At 42.6% G+C, this 17,958-nt stretch overlaps 1 protein-coding gene across 1 annotated transcript in view; it reads left to right on the top strand.

Moving 5' to 3' along the window:
- Window positions 1-17,958, top strand: part of LOC109506871 (glypican-1-like) — a 69,464-nt gene that overhangs the window by 19,480 nt on the left and 32,026 nt on the right. Inside the window, exon 2 of the mRNA XM_019855881.1 lies at window positions 16,530-16,688. Within this exon, the coding sequence (XP_019711440.1) occupies window positions 16,530-16,688 (159 nt within the window). The remainder of the gene's footprint in view (window positions 1-16,529; window positions 16,689-17,958) is intronic.

Below are 17,958 nucleotides of genomic sequence, written 5' to 3'. Positions count from 1 at the left end.
ATCCATCAACATTCACTCGCAGCTATTTTGATTGACTTTTCCCATGAGTACCTACGAAGAATATATAGCTACCGTCTTCCACTGGTGGTCCATGGGAATGGCACATTGAAGGCACTCTGCAGGAAGTCTGACATGTGAACCCATTTCCAGCCCAGAAAACCAACGTAGCAACATACTTGGTGGGTGTGCCCTCCCTCAACAGCTTTAATGTGCATGCAAAGTGAAATTATGTTTTTCACTTGGCAGCATAGTATAGTAGGTTTTTTTTCTCTTTTTTTCTTCCAAGAGTAGATGTTATAGAAGGTCACCGCTGTGCTTCTGTGTGTCCTTCTGGAGATGTTTTTTAGAATCATAATGTTTTGTTAAACAACATGAAGGACTTTTTTTTTTTTTTTTTTTTTTAAATTATGAGCAAGTCTATCCTTGTAGTTCAAAGAGCCTGAGGCACTTGTAAAGCCCTCAGTCGCACGCACGCGCGCACGCACGCACGCACACACACACACACACACACACACACACACACACACACACAGTGATTTTGAGGATGCACACAGTTTCCCGGGTTAACTGGCGAACCATCCCCGCAGTGATTAGTGCAGTCAGTAAGGAAAGCGAAGATGCTGCCTCGAGACACGCGCCATAATAAGACTCTAAAATAAAAATCCTGTCCCTAGAGTGAAGGGGCTTTTTCTTCCATTCACCTTAGGATTGGATTTTTTTTTTCCTGGGCATTTTTTTGAAGTAGTGATTCTCAAAGGAGGGGACAGAGGCTATAACTCCTGGCTGCCTTCTCTACCTCCTCCTCTGTTTTCCCCTATTTCTAGCCCAAAGCAGACTTTGATGTTGCTCTCTGACGTTGCGCTGTTCTGCGGCAAAAAACACCCAAGATCTACAACCCGCCTTGGTGCCATAGTTATTTCTTTTTTTTTTCTTGTCCGTCATTTGCTTTGTTTTCATGTGAATCAAAACATGTCTGGTGATTTTTCTGAAATGTGTTTAATTAGAATTTTTTTTTTTTTAAATTTTCACTCAATATTGTTTTCTTAGGGATGGGATGTTCTGAATATACCGAACCGAGATTTCCATGTCAATGCCAGATTGAACAAATATTATCGCCCTCTTTTGTATAGTGCTTTATAGATGTTGCTCAACTTCACATAATTGACATCGTGCGAGACAACAAACGACTTCAATCTGAGTGGACTGACACTGTGGGAAGTACAAGTAGCTAACATTACAAGTGGCCCTGAAAAAAAAACAAACTCCCTGCTAAAAAAATAAAATAATGAATAGATATATATATCCACAACGTTAGTCTGAAAATGAAATACTCAATTTTACAAATTTATCTTACACTTTTGTATTTTTCCACGTAATGTCTCTTAATTGAGTCAAAATTTGACGAAAATGAGTGCAAACATTTCAGCAGTACATCCGTAACCTGCAGCGATAAATTGGGCTAAGGCCATCTGTTATAAGCTCCCCCCCCAAAAAATAAACAAACGGCATACTTGCACAAACAACATCCCCAATGATTACAAGCAGAAAAACGAAATCCTCACTATGGGCCATGTTTTTTGTTTTTTTTACAGGCTGTTACTGTGGAAACACTGCATTCTACTTCTATACTCGTGTGAAAAGATATCGAGGTGTAATGTAGGTCAGTTTTTGCTCCTGAGAAGCTCAATTTAATATTAGTTATTTCATGTCATATCTAGTAACAATGAAGTGTAAGCATCTTTTTTTTTGTTAGGGAGTGGGGGGGGGCAGAGGGGGGGCAGTTCCTACAGATGATTAACACAAGCCCAGCAGAGCAGTTGGATAATTAGGGGAAAATGTTGTTTTCATGGTCCCCATATTACACTTTCATCATTAATAACAGGGCAAAAATGGCTAATTTGAGAACGAGAGCAAAATCCGTACACTTATATGTGGATTCCATCTTTAATTCAAATGGCATTCGCTATTTTCGAGGGATAGGGACCAAGCCCTGCTGGGAAAAGTGAACAAACATGAGTCATGACAACCCCACCGTAAATGTTTCGACAATAATTGCTCATATTACGAGTACAAACCATTAATACGCCACAAAATATGACATCAAAACAACTTAATACATTTTACATTAGCCTTAAAAATAAATTAGATACAGATGGGACAAAGACTCTCTTGTAATTTCTGCTCCAACCTCCTTGGAGAGAGTTTTGTACAATATTTATCAAAAGGCTTTCGAGATAAGTTAGTTATTGTAAAAGTATTTCAAAACTGTGGCATTTTCTTTGTCTTGGTGCAGCTTCAAAGTTGACAGATCCACAGAATATCTCCAGTCAGGGCCTGTAGAAAGCTTAGTGCACACAAAGGCTCCAAAACTCATATAAACACAGCACACCTGTTGCACAGACGCAGTAGGGCGCACGTCTGAGATAAAAGTGGACCCCCGCCCTTCGTCTTCTAATGTCAATCTATGAAAACAACCACACGTTGTGGTGGTGTTCTTCTTTTTCTCCATCTCGCCACGAAGTGGGGCATGATCGCACCCGCCCGCTTTGTCTTGACTACATGCTCGTTGATAGATCTGAAGTTAATTAACAGTGTTCTTTTTGTTTGATGACTGGTGCTGGTGAGCGCGTTTGGGTGTGGGTGCGCATTTGAGGAGGAGGGGGCGCACAATGATGGGCTTTGTCAGGCTACATGATGTCAGAGGAGCGGTGGCCTTGAGTCACGTATTCAGGTCCGACAATCTTCCATATCATTTTTTTATAACTCCTCCACACAGCTGGCTGAGGGTGGGGGGTGGGGGGCAGGTGGCGGCAAATTAGCTTTGCCGGCTGGGGAAGGTACAGTAGCGTTTAATTATAGTGGCTGATATGGCGTAGACACTGTGGAGATGCACTTTAATAGGACTTTGGCATCAAACGTCGTCACACTCTTGGCAACAACATTCCGAATGAACTGAGTGGATGACGAGAAGGATCCACTGGCAATTCCAGGGAGCTTCCGCCAAAATAAATAGAGAGATGATTTATCGCACTTATTTTAGCCTGTTGCCAGGCTTCCTTCCTCTTTTGGAATTACTTTCCAATTGGATAGCAGACTCAATCACCATATGTCAAGGACTTTTTTCTTCCCCTTTCTTTCTATGTATTCCCATCTCCTGACTCTCTGCATCGCCGCTTAAATATTTCTGTTCACTAAATCTGTGTACCTCATAGCCATGATTCCCAACCGCCATACTGCAGCACCGAAATGTGTTGAAAAGTATTCCACATTGACTTCAAATAATTTATAGTTTTTCATCGAGCTAGCTGGCTAGCGAGAAATACTAGCTAGCTAGCTACGCATTGTTAATGGTCCTGCCTGTCACTCTAAATTGCCAGTGTAGATCGATGAAAAACTATATATGCTAGCTTGCTAGCTAGCAAGAAATACTTAAGGGAGACACTTGATGACACCTTTATGCTGTTAAAAAAACAGTTGAAATTAATCATTTTATATGACAGTGTCACTTGTGTAATTCCGCACGGCAAAATGGTGCCTTCAATGTCTCCTCATACTCTGTGTGAGTCTGCCCACCCTCAGCCTCACCGTCTTCCTTGTTATCCGTGGACCCTTTTAGTCAGAGCCAGTGGCCTGTCCATCTCCCTGTGGCCTCCCATTAACGTTCCCTCGCTGCTTCTCTCAGGCCTTAACTCCCCTCAGAGAGGAGAAACCATCGAGGCTTTCAGTCCAAGCCAGCACTTTCTAATGACTCTTTCCAGTGAGCGAGAAGCTTTGTCCCGCTCCCATTACCACATCCCAGCCATTCATGAAACTTGCATTTTTTTTTTTATAACCCCCCTGCTCCTTTTTTTGCACTTGGATACCAACTAAGGAAAGGACATTCCGCTTATTATGTTGGAAAGATGAGCTGTGATAGAACGCGCTCCTGTTTAATTTTCAACCTTACTAGTTCATTTGCTATTTCAGCATTCAATTAAGAATCACACGGCTGACTACATCTGATAATTACATTTCTTTTCCACAGCAAGAAGCCGACGGGGATGCGCTCGGAAATCCTAATCCAGTGCAGTGAAACCGACGGAAAACTTTTCCCACCAGTTTCACAAGTCATATTAATAATTCAAAAGGGGAAAGGGGGGGGCTTGTTTTTTGAATGACGACAAACTCTGTATTAGTAAGTTAGATGCTTCATTGCAGGTGGGTGGTTGGCAAGAATGAGGAGTCACGCATGCAAAGACGGAACATTTCAAAGACTTTGACACGGAGAGGAATCTAAAATAGAATTGTTTTGATCTGAAAAAGGCAGGCATGTCGAACAAAATCTGAGGATAAAGGCGGCAGAGAGGAGCAAAGCTTTGCAGGAAACGAAAAATCACCTTGCAAATGACAGAAGAAAACATCTAAAACCTTGAAGTCTTGAAGCCAAAGTATACGTAAACACAGAGGAAAACGCTCAGCACAAGCGCAACAACTTCCAAGTTCAGGAGAGCAGATTTTTCTTCTTTCCTTTGTGTGTGTGAGTATGTGTGTGCGCATGTGTCAAAGAAGAACCTCTGAAAAGGCCTCTTTCAGGCCGGGATTGAAAGAGGGATTAGAAGGAGGCACACCGAGCGAAAAACACCAACATTCCTTCGCACAGTTGATACGTTGACCTGTCAAAATGCTACCATAAAGCCGCCCCTGCATGGGCACTCGGACTCGCCGTTGGATTGCAAACCCCTTCGGCGTGTCACTAAAAGGCTTAACAACAGATTCATCATCCACAAATGGCCAAATAAAAGCTAATATTTATACAATGCGTGAAATGCTCCACAAGCATTTGTAACGGGGAGTCTCAAATGAATTTTCCACTCAAGTGTTGTGTGCTGGTCTGAATTGTGAGCATTACTTTAAAATCCCTCCAAATATAATTGCCACTTTGCTGAAGAGTTAAAAAAGTTAAAAGAATAAAGGGTGACATCAGCCCACGTGTATTAGGAAGTAGCCTGCTAGCAACAAAGATACAGCACAGTGAAAAAGTCAAAAGTCTTTCTCGATACAAAAACAACAACAGAGAGCAGGGCTGGATGCAATAAGGCATGGAAGAAAGCTTCGTGTTCTGACGTGTCACTGAGCAACCTGAGTTTAGCTGAGTTTAAATACCGAGAGACCGTGCCCAATCCTTGAAAGACAAAATCAAGGTGAAAGCGTAAAAAGGCCGTAGCAACTGAAAACATCAGTCTCCAACCCAAACCACAGTCATAACAGATGTTCATTAGTGTTAGCATTAAGCTAGCAGGGTCTTTTTGAAATGCACGAGGTGTAGTTGTTTGTTTTGTATTTACTTTTGACGGTAGACCTCAACTGGGACTGACATTCAACAGTATCAAGCCTCTTTTTTTGATGAATTGTTGAGTATTTTGCCAAACTGCTACTTATTGTGAAGTACGTTTTCTACTCCCATAAAATAGAAATGATTGTTTGTCAACACATGGGATTGACCTGCAACCAGTCCAGGGTGTATCTCGCCTCTGGAGAGGCGTAAAGTAATCTGGGGTAAAAATCCATCAAATGAATGAATGAATAAATCTCCAATTCTAATTTCAAAAGCAGAATGATGCTACGTTTCTCTTTATCTGATGGAACGATGTCATCTCAAAGGAATTTTGACATCATGATTCCAGCGCACCGCAAACATCCTGAAAGGCAGTACGACTTCCCACAAAGATTTTTTTTTCCAGTAAGCAGGCACACAGCTGGTGCTTGTGGGCCCGCTCGCTGATCGCTGCTCAATGCCCACACTTGTTGTCGCCAAGGCCGGAAGATGACGTTTGGTACATGAGCGATGGTGGTGACCCGCAGAGAACAATGACATGAGATCCTCACAAGATTGACCAAAACTGGGATGTTTGTTTTGGCTTCGTCCCTATCGTCCCCCCCTGCCCCCGCCCCTTCGTTGGCCTTTTTGCCTTTCTGTCCGTCTGTATGTCATCACTGCGTATTTGTCTGCTGACAAGACATTTTGCTGACTTGCACTGACGAAGAAAGGCGAGAAAGTACGAGCCTGTCCTGACCTGACTTCAGAAAAGACAGCTTGGCATGCTTACACTTTGCTATAACAGTGCTTTCCTTGTGTCACGACCGTTTTTTCAGATCTGACTTTTGATGTGACTCACCGGTTATGAGCCCCGATTGAGAACGTTGCGTTTACAGGAGCACAAAAGGATCATCATGCGCAACCCTTTCTTTTTGGAGGCGGTGATTAAAATTGTCGCCTCTGCTGCCTTGTTAATTTATGATCAAACAGCAGGTGTAACGCAAGCAGCCCCTGCACAAAGTTACGACTGCTGTGCCATTAAATGCAAAAAATCATCTCAGAAAAAAATACACACACACACACACAAACCAAATAATAAAACAGCGTGATGTGTGAGGATCTGGCATGTATGGATCTGTTTCCTCAGGAGCCCAGATTCCTGGGCAGGGGGCATGTGAGGTGCAGTATAGGCGGCGGAATGGTTGAAGAATGACTAAAATTAGTTTGAGAGACCTGGCCATACGTTCTGCTAATAACTGAGAAAGTTAGTTTGACTTGCTTTTAAATTCTCTCTGGTCAGAGCAAATCCAATATTTAACACTCCTCTCACTTGGCGATGTGGAGTAAAGCTCCGATTGATTGAAGTTTTAACTTTTAAGTCTCTTACCGTGAAAGCAGCAAAAGAGATATCAAGCGGGATTCAATAAAAGGACGGCGGTGAGGGCTTTAATTATGCAGCAAGTGTTTCCAATTTCAAAACAAACCTCCATTTATTTGTGTGAAAAGAATGAGGTTGAGTAGTGACTGGATGGTGTGTTTTTGTGCTATGATTGAATTCAACGTGCCATTACTGAATTTTTAATTGATTTGAAACAGGGCTCCTTGGACATCCGTCCGTTTTCTAATCTGCTTATCCTCACAAGGGTCGCGGGTGTGTTGGAACCTATCCCGACTAGGCGGGGTGCACCCTGAACTTGTTGCCAGTCAATCGCAGGGCACGTTTAGACGTAAAAGCATTCGTGCTCACTTTCACACCGACAATTTGGAGTGTTCCATTTAACCAGCCATGCGTGCTTTTGTAATGAGGGAGGAAAGCCGGAGTACCCGGAGAAAACCCACGTAGGCAAACTCCACGCAGGAGTGCCGGAGCTGGAATCGAACCCTGCACTTCTGCACTGTGAGGCGGACGCGCTAACCAGTCAAACACCGTGCCGCCGGCTCTTTCAACAATTGAAAGAGTAGTCTCGAAATATATCATAGTTTGAAGAGAACTGGTGAAATCGTAGAAAAATGGCGAACAATGCAGCACTCCATTGTGAAGATGTGAATCTGTTGTGTTTTTTTTTTCCTTTCCCAAACACATTCAGAAATTATGCTATTCGGCTAACATTTTGTTTTCTGCAGCTGTTTTAGGACTATCACTTTTTTTTTTTTTCCTTTGTATAAACCTTACGACATCTTCAGTTCTCCCACCTTCACCATTCACAACAACCGAGACGTGCCCGAATGTTTCGGAGCTTCTTGTTTCTTTGACTGGCCCGACAACAGCAGGTCATCTTTCTTTTCTGCGGAGGTGCAGCAGCGCAGCGAGCTTGACTGCTTTGTTTGCTCTGTCACCATCACGAGATGAGGCTTGCCACAAAAGAAAGCCTTTGCTGGGAGAGGAGTCAAGCTTAAAAAAAAAAAAAAAAAAAAAAAGTCTTTTTCTCTCTCTTGCATACCTGTGCACAAGCACAGAGCTGCATTCACTCTCTGTTTCTATGCATAGTTCGTTGTACCAACAAATTCACAGGATAGTCGCGATGTGGGAATGGAGTGTACATTGTGTTATTCAGAAGTAGGAATTCCAATGCTGACAGTACAAAATGCCTTTAAACACCACTAATTTATCCATTCATCCATTTTTTTTTTTTCGATACAGCTTAGCCTGTTCAGGATCGCTGGGAGCCGGAGCCTCGCCCAGCTGACGTTAATGTGAAAGGCATACGACACCGTGGACGGGGTTGTCAGTCATTCACGGGGCACGCTTGTATTTGAAAAATTGTAATTCAAGTGTTAACTGTCTTTTGGATGAAATGGAATTGAACGAGCAAAGTCAAATTTAATTTAAAAAAAAATGAAGGAGAAATTAATTGATTCAATGGTCAGCTTTAAAGTCACAGACCCACAAAATTTGAATGTGATCCTACTAAAACCTGTGACCAGACTTTTGTCTTGAAAACGGTGGCCTTTTCCTAACATCGTACTTGCGTCTGGGGTACGTCATTAAAAAAAAAAAGATTCAATACATACCTCGATTTATGGGGTGTGATGAGATTGAAGATCGGTTCGATTTTAAAGTGGAACGATTAGACTCGTTCGTTTGGATTCTGTGGGATGACGACTGAGCCTTTTCCTAACATCGTACTTGCGTCTGGGGTACGCCATTAAAAAAAAAAAAAAAAAAAGATTCAATACATATCTCGATTAATGGGGTGTGATGAGATTGAAGATCGGTTCGATTTATAAAGTGGAACGATTAGACTCGTTTGGATTCTGTGGGATGACGACTGGATTCGGCACGGCCCAGTTTGAGAGGGGACGATGCAACGATTTTCTTGTCATGACAATTTTGACGAGCAGCAATTCTGATCGACACGGTCAAAAGTGAATGCAGATATCTGCGATGTTTTGAATTCAAGTGAATGAAAAAAAATCGTGAACTGACATCATGACTCGTCGCAATCAAATTGTATTTAAAATCCCAAACTTGAATCAGAGATCGCTACAAGTCATTCACATGGCTCGGTAATTCACACAGCTAGCTAGATGTACCTGCAAATGAATCGTGTTTAATTTACTGTCACCACAAAACTCCAAACACATAATTCGCAAATGTGATGTCCCTAAAATGAAGAAATGTTGAACCTTTCCCACTCCCGTTGCTCCCTTTATTGATTCATTTCTCTTTCGTGTGTATCGTGTGACAGGACGTGTACGTCAACTGTTAATGCCTTGCGTCAAAAAACTTTCGCTCGCTCATGAATGGAAAACCCATCCATCCCGCACACACAAATACAGCACAACAACACGCCCAGTCCTCTAGACTCCAAAATGAGGTCAGCCTGTTCAAAGCTGCTCCCTTTCTTTGACATTCGTTTCTCCCCCCCCCACCCCCCCCCCCCCTTCAAATGACTTTGCACTGATTTTCCACCTCGGCACATGATTCAGTGAAATGACACATGGACAAGCTCAAGTTAAGACAAGTCTCCAACCTGCGGGAGAAGGGTGTGACTAAGACAGTGTGCGGCTTCGTATATATTTGTATCAAATGAATTTTCAGCAAGGCGAAAACGTTCAGGGTTGGGGGAGGTAAAAACAACGAGCAAAGAGTAGAATAAATAAATAAATAAATAAGTCCGGTTCGCGTGGTATTAAAGCGTACGGAGCTATCGGTCTCCCTGACAACATGGCGACCGGACCTGCTCAGTGATTCCGACAGGTCGTTTCCACCAATGAGAGCAACTGGCGCTCGCGCTCTTTTGGGTAAACACCGTCAACGTGTGTTTGCTCGCTGTGTCCAAGCGATAAAAGCGGACAAGAGAACAACACTAAGTACTTGGGAGAGAAAGAAAAGTCGACACGCCTGCGCGCTTATCAGAGCAGTCAGTCAAACGTGCTTTTAAAAAAAATCACAGCATAACCCTTCTTCATCTGTTTTGTCACTCGTAAACGCCGGCCCCCTTTTGAGCGCGGCAACACGAATATTGCGAGTTTAACATTCAGGGGGTTGCTTAACCTTGGGAGGAAGCTGATCAAGTATCGTATTGGGTCTTGACAAGCGTTTCATTAAATCAGATTTGTGTGAGTCAGGTCGGGGCCTCGATGTTCATGTGCTGAATGTGCCGGTAGAGGTCAGATGGAAGTTTCGATACCCGAGGACTGATCTCTGAAAATAGATCTGTGCCGGAGTGTACGATATGGGATGTCGTCTTGCGTTTTCGTCAATCGTAACAAGGAAATAAATGTAGTGATTGTCAAAGTGTGTTAGGCGGGCTTCCTTGGGTCTGTGTCGAGTTCGGTTGTCTTTGATTTAACTAGAAGTACAAGATGTTAGCATTCAGTTTTGAAAGACTGTTTGAAAGCATCTTTTGAACGACCAGTCGTCTTTTTATTTTCCGATTGTTAAGTGCAGTGTTACGTTCAAACTGTACAAAATGTCACTGTGGCTTGCAATAATATTAAATATACACTTTTGGATGAACACTCGGGCCTTTTCAGGTGCTACTTATTGTAAAATGTTGAGAACAAAAAAAAAAAAAAAACCTTCAATAATTGCTCCCACACTCGGTCTTTGCACCAGACATGTTTTATACATACATGCAATGTGTGTAACATGACACATGTCCATGTCAAATCCATTTCCTCGTGAACAGTGACACTGTCACACTAGCTTTGAAGTCTGATATCACTGCATCTGTTCTACATTTATTGCTATGGGTAATAAAACAAAAAAAAATTAAAATGCCAGTGGACACCGTTTGTGGTTTTACTTGACTCCCCATTACATTATTGTTAAAGTTACTTTCAAGTGCCACATAGAAAACCAATGAAACATGCTAGCTTTTGTTCAACATTAAAGGTAATTCTCAGTGGGCTTATTTTTATTCCTTGCGCCTGCAAGCGATAACAACTATTTTCCATTTTCTCTTTTTTCCTGTGATATTCGACGCTGACTCATCATCGGAGTGTCTTCTGCTGCTCCCTAGCCAACTGGAATCAGTCTCAGAGGGCCACTTTGGTCATATAATATTAAGTGATCCCAGCCATTGCTGTTTGAATGAAAAAAAAAAAAAAGTACACATTGCTGTGGAAGTCATTTTCTCATTGAATGGACCATCGAGTCAGTCTATTCCCGTCTAGTTAGGTCGCTGGTCAAACGTTGTCCCCTTTGTTTTATAATTGAAGTAAGTGACTTCATTCCAAATGCATGGTTGTCTACCCTCACTGAATCACTCACTGTGAATGTGAGAGACCTGTGAATGGCTGGCAACCAGTCCAGGATGAAAGTCTGCCTGATGCCCAGTGTCCTGGAATAGACTCAAGCTCTACAGTACAGCACATGAGAACCCCCCCTCCCCCCACCCCAACCCCCCCAAAAAGGGAAAATGAGATGTTGAGACTCAGCAGGAGAGAATTTATTCCCAAATTTGACCGTGATCTGCACATAGAAAGAAGTGCTGCATCAGTGGGTGTAGTAGAGGATTGTCCATAAATTTAATGTATCCCAATGGGATATAATAACGTGTGATTGGTTCGATTTAGCGTACAAAAGGTCGACTGGTCTGCTGATCCAAATGTCTAACTCCCGTGTTGTATATCTTCCACTCGTCTGCCATGAGGAAGCTATTTCTGTGAGCCTGTGGGTCTGGCAGCCCGCGTACCTTGCGGGGTCTTTCGCTGTACGACATACAAGGCCTATGTTTTCGGGGACAGATTTAAATGTTGAATAATGGGCTGGTCACAACGGCGCTAAATAATGGATCGACATATGTCATTGGTTAAAGCTGTAATCCCTTGTTCAAGTGTATATTGGTTTATTGTTCACAAATTCTTAACTACAAAATTTTGGAAGTTGAGATGTGTTTTCCATGTAAATGCCCTAATCCGTTCCAAGCCCCCCCAAAATTCAGACATAAATGTTTTCTAAAGCATAAACATGCATCAAAATATGTAACAAATACATGTGACAATTACGTTACTGCACAATAAATGGGAATTTTGCATAAGGTAAAAATAATGACTTAATGTATCCCAATGGGATATAATAACGTGTGATTGGTTCGATTTAGCGTACAAAAGGTCGACTGGTCTGCTGATCCAAATGTCTAACTCCCGTGTTGTATATCTTCCACTCGTCTGCTATGAGGAAGCTATTTCTGTGAGCCTGTGGGTCTGGCAGCCCGGGTAACTTGCGGGGTCTTTCGCTGTACGACATACACGGTCTATGTTTTCGGGGACAGATTTAAATGTTGAATAATGGGCTGGTCACAGCGGCGCGAAATAATGGATCGACATATGTCATTGGTTAAACCCGTAATCACTTGATCAAGTGTATATTGGTTTATTGTTCACGAATTCTTCACGAGAAAATTTTGGAAGTTCGTAACAAGAGGCAATATTTTCCAGTCGGGGTGTTTGGTAACTTGAAAATTTCGTTTGAAGAGATTTTCGTGAGTAGAAGTACCACTGTATACCAAGGATACTCATCGTAAATAGCACCAAAACAACAGTGTGCAATAATAAACGTAAACATGCTCAGATAATGTCATATTAAAAACAAAAAAAAAAAAAAAGAAAATCTTTATTTGAACTCAGTTAACCCAGTGCAGGTTTTCTGAACGGTAAAATGATGCTGCTCGCAGTAGCGCCGGTCTCAACTCAACAGAAATGTATTTATAGAGCACTTTAAACCATTCACAGCTTCATACAAAGTGCTGCACAAGTGAAAATCAGACATAAAAACAAAGGTTCACTTCAAACAATAAATGACGAATATCTTCAACCACACACGCAAAACTTGAAATTTATTACACCCGTGACAAAGTGCACCTACGTAAGATGAAGGCAGTCATTGTTCATTTCCCGTGCCGCTCTTATTTCTGCTTGTCTGCTGTCATCTTTTAAGGCCCGTGCATTGTCATTCCCGACCACGCTTCATCCCAATGCGCTCACCCTTCGTATGCATCCCACTAATAGGAGCATTCCACCCTGGTGAACACCGATAAGCGGATGGTTAAGGAACTCTTCTCCGTTTAGCATCCGAGCCTGTCAAAAGAAAGAAGGAAAGAGTGCCCGGGCGCAGCTATGGGCTTCCATTAAAAACGAAACCTTATTAAATCATCACGCACACACACTCATTGTACTGTTGAGGCGGCTGATTGGCTTGCTGCCTCCATGCTGATTGGCCTCACAGCGGGAGGTTGATGAAAGCGGAACAGCAACCCTGTTGATTTAAATATATTTGAATAGCTCATTGAATTTGGTGCCAGTTGTTCGTGTGTGGTTCTATGTCCTCGAATTTGTATGCAGGATGTGAGCGTTTGTGTTATGAGCATGTTTTGCCCATCAATCATGCCTGCAATGACGTTTATTCAGGCTGTAGGGATGATTTAGAAGCAATAAAGACAGGAAACAGCAAAAAATGGGCTAATCTCTAATGTATGAGAAGCAGATTTCTAATATGTAATGAAAGCAGGCTTTTGGCTGTCTCTTCACGTCTGGCATTAGAAGCCCAAACATCCCAAGAAATGTTAATTCAAAACAGTGCTGAATCTTTGTGTTTTTCACTTCATCTTGACGTTTTTCCTCCTACCATCACAACATTAGGTGCATCTGCGCGGACAAATGGGATCCATTTCAAGATACCAATCAAAAAATCATCAACGACTGCACTGATTTGCTTGTTAAAGGATTATTGTTATCCACTAATGCCTCATATAAAACAAAAGCATTAAAACAACCAATTAAAACCATTGACAACCTCCCTCTCTCTCGCTCTCTCTCTCGCTCTCTCTCTCTCTCTCTCTCTCTCTCTCTCTCTCTCTCTCTCTCTCTCTCTCTCTCTCTCTCTCTCTCACACACACACACACGACCTGACTTGGTCACTGCTTGCAGATTGTGGTGACAAGTGGATATAATAACTAACTGCCAGCTACTGAGCTAGCTAACAAGTTACGTAAGTTACCTAGCTAACCAGCTACTGAGCTATGTAGCTAACTAACTAGCTGCTATCTAGATGCACCGAACAAATTGCAGGATTTGCTACTTAGCCATGTACCTTGATGAACTAACTGTTAACTAGCTACCTAGATATGTACACACAAACTGCTAATTCACTCCCTAGCTATAAGATAACTGCTATATGCTCAGCTACTAACATTTAACTTTTTTTGCTACGAACTATCTAGTGAGCTACTTACATTATGTGGCTAACAAACCAACTTCTGGCAAACTACCTGGCTACATAGCAAGTGGAAATCATCCTTTTAAACATACTTTTTATGAGGGCCCGGGAAACAAGTAGACAGTGGTCACGCCCACAACGGAGCCAACATCCATGTCTAACTATGCACATCTACAAAAATACAAAAAAAAAGACAAATCCACCCATGCTCACAGTTGGTGTGTTTTGCACGAGACTTGTGCTGGGCAAGGAAATAGGCCCCATTATATCTTTTTTTATATTTTTGATTAGAATTCAAATTCTAGTCTGTTTGTTATTGTGGTTTGAGTTGGCAGTGGTTTATGGAGTGGCAGTGTGTCTACTGAGGGCTGTTTGTTCTGCTTACGTTCGATGAGTCCAGTCAGAAAACACGTGTTTGGTCGCTCGGAACATGTTCCCTCTGCACTTTGTTTGAAGTGCTTTCACCTGAATAGATGTGAGCTGACGGCCACAAACACAGTGATGTTTATAGAGTCGGCCATGTTTGTATCATGAGCCTCTTAGAACCGTTATGCTCTATTGCAGCCGACCTTTTATAGCTGTTAGGCTCGTGTTGCGAGCGTGTGTGCGTGTGTGCGTGTGTGCGTGTGTGTGTGTGTGTGTGTGTGCGTGTGTGTGCGTGTGTGTGCGTGTGCGTAAATGCCCTTGCATGTGTTTACACCTGCAAAATTTCTCTGGAAAACAATCATGCTGAGTTTTATTTATCGAGACTTGACATTAATACTGCCAGTGTGTGTGTGTGTATGTTTATGTGCGTATTCTTTGCATGTCCTTTCAAATGACACGCAGCGAGCAGGTTGTACTGGAGGGAAGTGATATAGGACGCACACACACACACACACACACACACACACACACACACACACACACACACACGCACACACACAGGGTGCAGGCATTTAAAGAAGCAGCCAAGGAGCTGACAGATTGCAGCTGACCTCTAAGCAGAATATATATTATTTCAACATAAATCTTCCCTTTTTCATTCCCCTGTTTTCTCATGCTGTTTTCCTCCCTGCTTCTTTGTGATCTCATCTCCACTACTTATCCTCCCCGGGCAGTTTTTTTTTTCTCTTCCTGTCTCTCTCTCTCTCACTCACACACACACACGCGCACACACACACACACACACACACACACACACACACACACACACACACACACACACACACACACACACACACACACACTCGCAGACACCTCTCCAAAGTCCAAATGTTCTCCACTGGCGGGTATGTGGGTGAGAGTCACAGCATAACCAGTTGAGAAGGTGCTGAAAGGTTCCCAATGTCACCTTACACTCCACTTTGCTTTTGCATTTGAAGGGGGTGAAATTGCCTTTAATTGCTACGATTCAAAATTGGCCCGGATGAGACGCTTAAAGGACAGTTAGGGGAATTTGGCAGACACATAATCATTGACATGTACACACGCCAGGAGTATAAAATTCACCTGAGCTAAGTCGAACCCTCTGTTCTCATTTTTAGACATACAGTATGATGCAAGCTTTGCAAAAGTTCCTCTCCTCCACCCAGAATATCGATTTCCTCCATGTGTTGCATGTCTGTGTAATCATACCCACCAGACACTTTAGTAGACATCCCAGACATTTTATTAGGTATTATTGGTTCAGCCGGGGAATTCTGGACACAAGTTTGACATTTTCGACCGAAGTTGCAATACAACCTATGATGCTTGGTTCACTTCTAAGCCGTTCTCGTTTTCACATCAGATATCAGATAGTTCTGTTCATGTGATGCTTTAAGCAACTCTTTAACGTTCCTAACTATGTGTGTGTGTGTGTGTGTGTGTGTGTAATAGATCAATAAAATCGCAAAAAAAAAAAAACACTCATCACTGTTTGTGTAACCCTAATCTAAGGATAACCAATCAATCAAAGATAATGCATGTTGCATAATATTGAGTGGTGTTGAGATGTGCAGTATATACATATTGTTAAAATCCCCCAAACTGAGCTTTAATATCTCTGTAAAGGCATCACAATCCCATTAGAATGTGCGTGTGTGGCACCGAGAATTTGTGCTTGAAATATGAAGTCGAAGGCAACGTCGCTTAAAATGTAAATGAACGCCACCCACGTTTTATCCGTCAAACAGCCTTGCCTCATTCAAGTGCAATTTGCGTTTGACACGGTTTTCTTCCAATATGTGAAGCAGCGCGACTTGAGAGCAGACGGAGAAACTTTGACAGGCTTCGTTTACGCTCGCACATGCGCGATTTGATTGTGTGCATTGCTAGTAGTCCGCTGCCAGAGACCTGTCTGCATCTCGCCAGGTAATCGAGTGACGAGTGAGCCCATGCCTCCGTCAACTGCCAACGCAGCCACTGCAGCTTATCCGAGATTGTCATGTCCATGCTTGCTCCTCAGATGATTATAAAGTAGCTGAGTGTTGACATCAATGACAGAGCCAGTTTTACTAATGCCTTTCCCCCTTCTCTTTTTCTCCCTCTTTCTCCTTCCTTGTGCTTCTTTCCCATCCTCGCTTGTACTGTTTCTCGACCCGCCAGGGGAGCACCTGCGCATCTGTCCTCAGGGTTACACCTGCTGCACCAGCGACATGGAGGACAACCTAGCCATGCTGAGCCGAAGAGAGGTCGAGGGACTTCTCAAAGACGCCGGACGCTCCTTGCAGGTCTCCCTCGGAGGACAGTATAAGGCCTTTGATGGTGAGTTTCTAAACTTGTGCGCAAAGAACACAACAGAGCCGACATACAACAACTGATGAAGATGCATGATTGTCAGGATTAAAATTAAAGGCTCGTGTGGCTTTTGTTAGAATGACAACCAGCACTTATCAGTTACTTAGATGAGCATTACTTTTTTATTTTTTTATTTTTTTTACAATGATTAAGCTTACGAAAATTTAGACCCTGAGATCACTTTAAAGGAGACACACTATGGAAAATTGACTTGTTATTGCTTGTATAAAAATAGTGGAGCCTTTGAATGCCTGCCCACCCATTGGGTGTGAAATTAGTGCGCAGTTATCTATTTCGTAAAATGTGTCTGTGAGCAAACTGTTCCGCATTTCCATCCCACTGTTACATACATAACAGTAACAGTGGGGCAAATTTGCATCATAAGTAATCTTTCAAATATGAGGACCAAAACTATTTCTATCCGAGATCGAAGCAGCAACTACTTGTGCCAATATGTCGAAACCAAGAGTAAATTACAAACAGCATAAAACGAAACTTATTGTTTTCTTGACTGAAATAAACGCAAGGCGTATTCCGCGTTGTAGCAAAGGCAGCCATAGCCACGGGTTGCATTCTTCAAATATGTTATCTTCACGGTTTCTACAATTTCCAAAAAGCTGAATTTCTAGAAATGATTTGTGTTGGCACCAGCCATGATTCCGTCAACATTATTTTCATATTGCAAACTCCAGTGCACCTTGGAATCAGCTCCCAAACAATTAAGTGTTTAAAATGACACAGCGCTCCCCTGGAGCTGGACCAGTTCTCCGCTGGCCAGTGGCTGACGATAGATCTGTCAGATTAGGCTTCTGACCTTTAGCCATCGTCATGATTAGTAGCGGAATGGCGTTTGTTTACTTTTCCTGTGTTGGTCCGAGTCCTTCATTCTCGCGGTCCCGCTCCCTTTTCACTGCGGGTGCCGATGCTGCTGCGCCAAAGGAATACCACCGAAGGGCCAAAACACACACATGCACAACGCTTTCCAGGATGTGCAAATTCCATAGTTAGTGCGTGTCATACCGCGCTTCTTGACCTTTCGATTTTGGGGAAAAACACCTCATTTAGCAAAAGAAGAGCCAGTAAACAATGCTGACGACACTTCAACAGTATTCGGCGTAACTCAGCTTCATTCTGTAAACATTTGATGATTTTAGTATGCAGAGAATTTCCTCTTTTGTTGCTTCATAATGGAGTCATTTGGACATAGCTCTGTTCATTTGTATGCACTTCAATCATA

Source organism: Hippocampus comes, unplaced genomic scaffold (genome assembly GCF_001891065.2).
Source record: "Hippocampus comes isolate QL1 unplaced genomic scaffold, H_comes_QL1_v1.1 scaffold114, whole genome shotgun sequence".
NCBI classification, from domain to species: domain Eukaryota; kingdom Metazoa; phylum Chordata; class Actinopteri; order Syngnathiformes; family Syngnathidae; genus Hippocampus; species Hippocampus comes.
The sequence above is the reverse complement of the archived record's forward strand: the minus strand, read 5'-3'. Positions and strand labels throughout refer to the sequence as shown.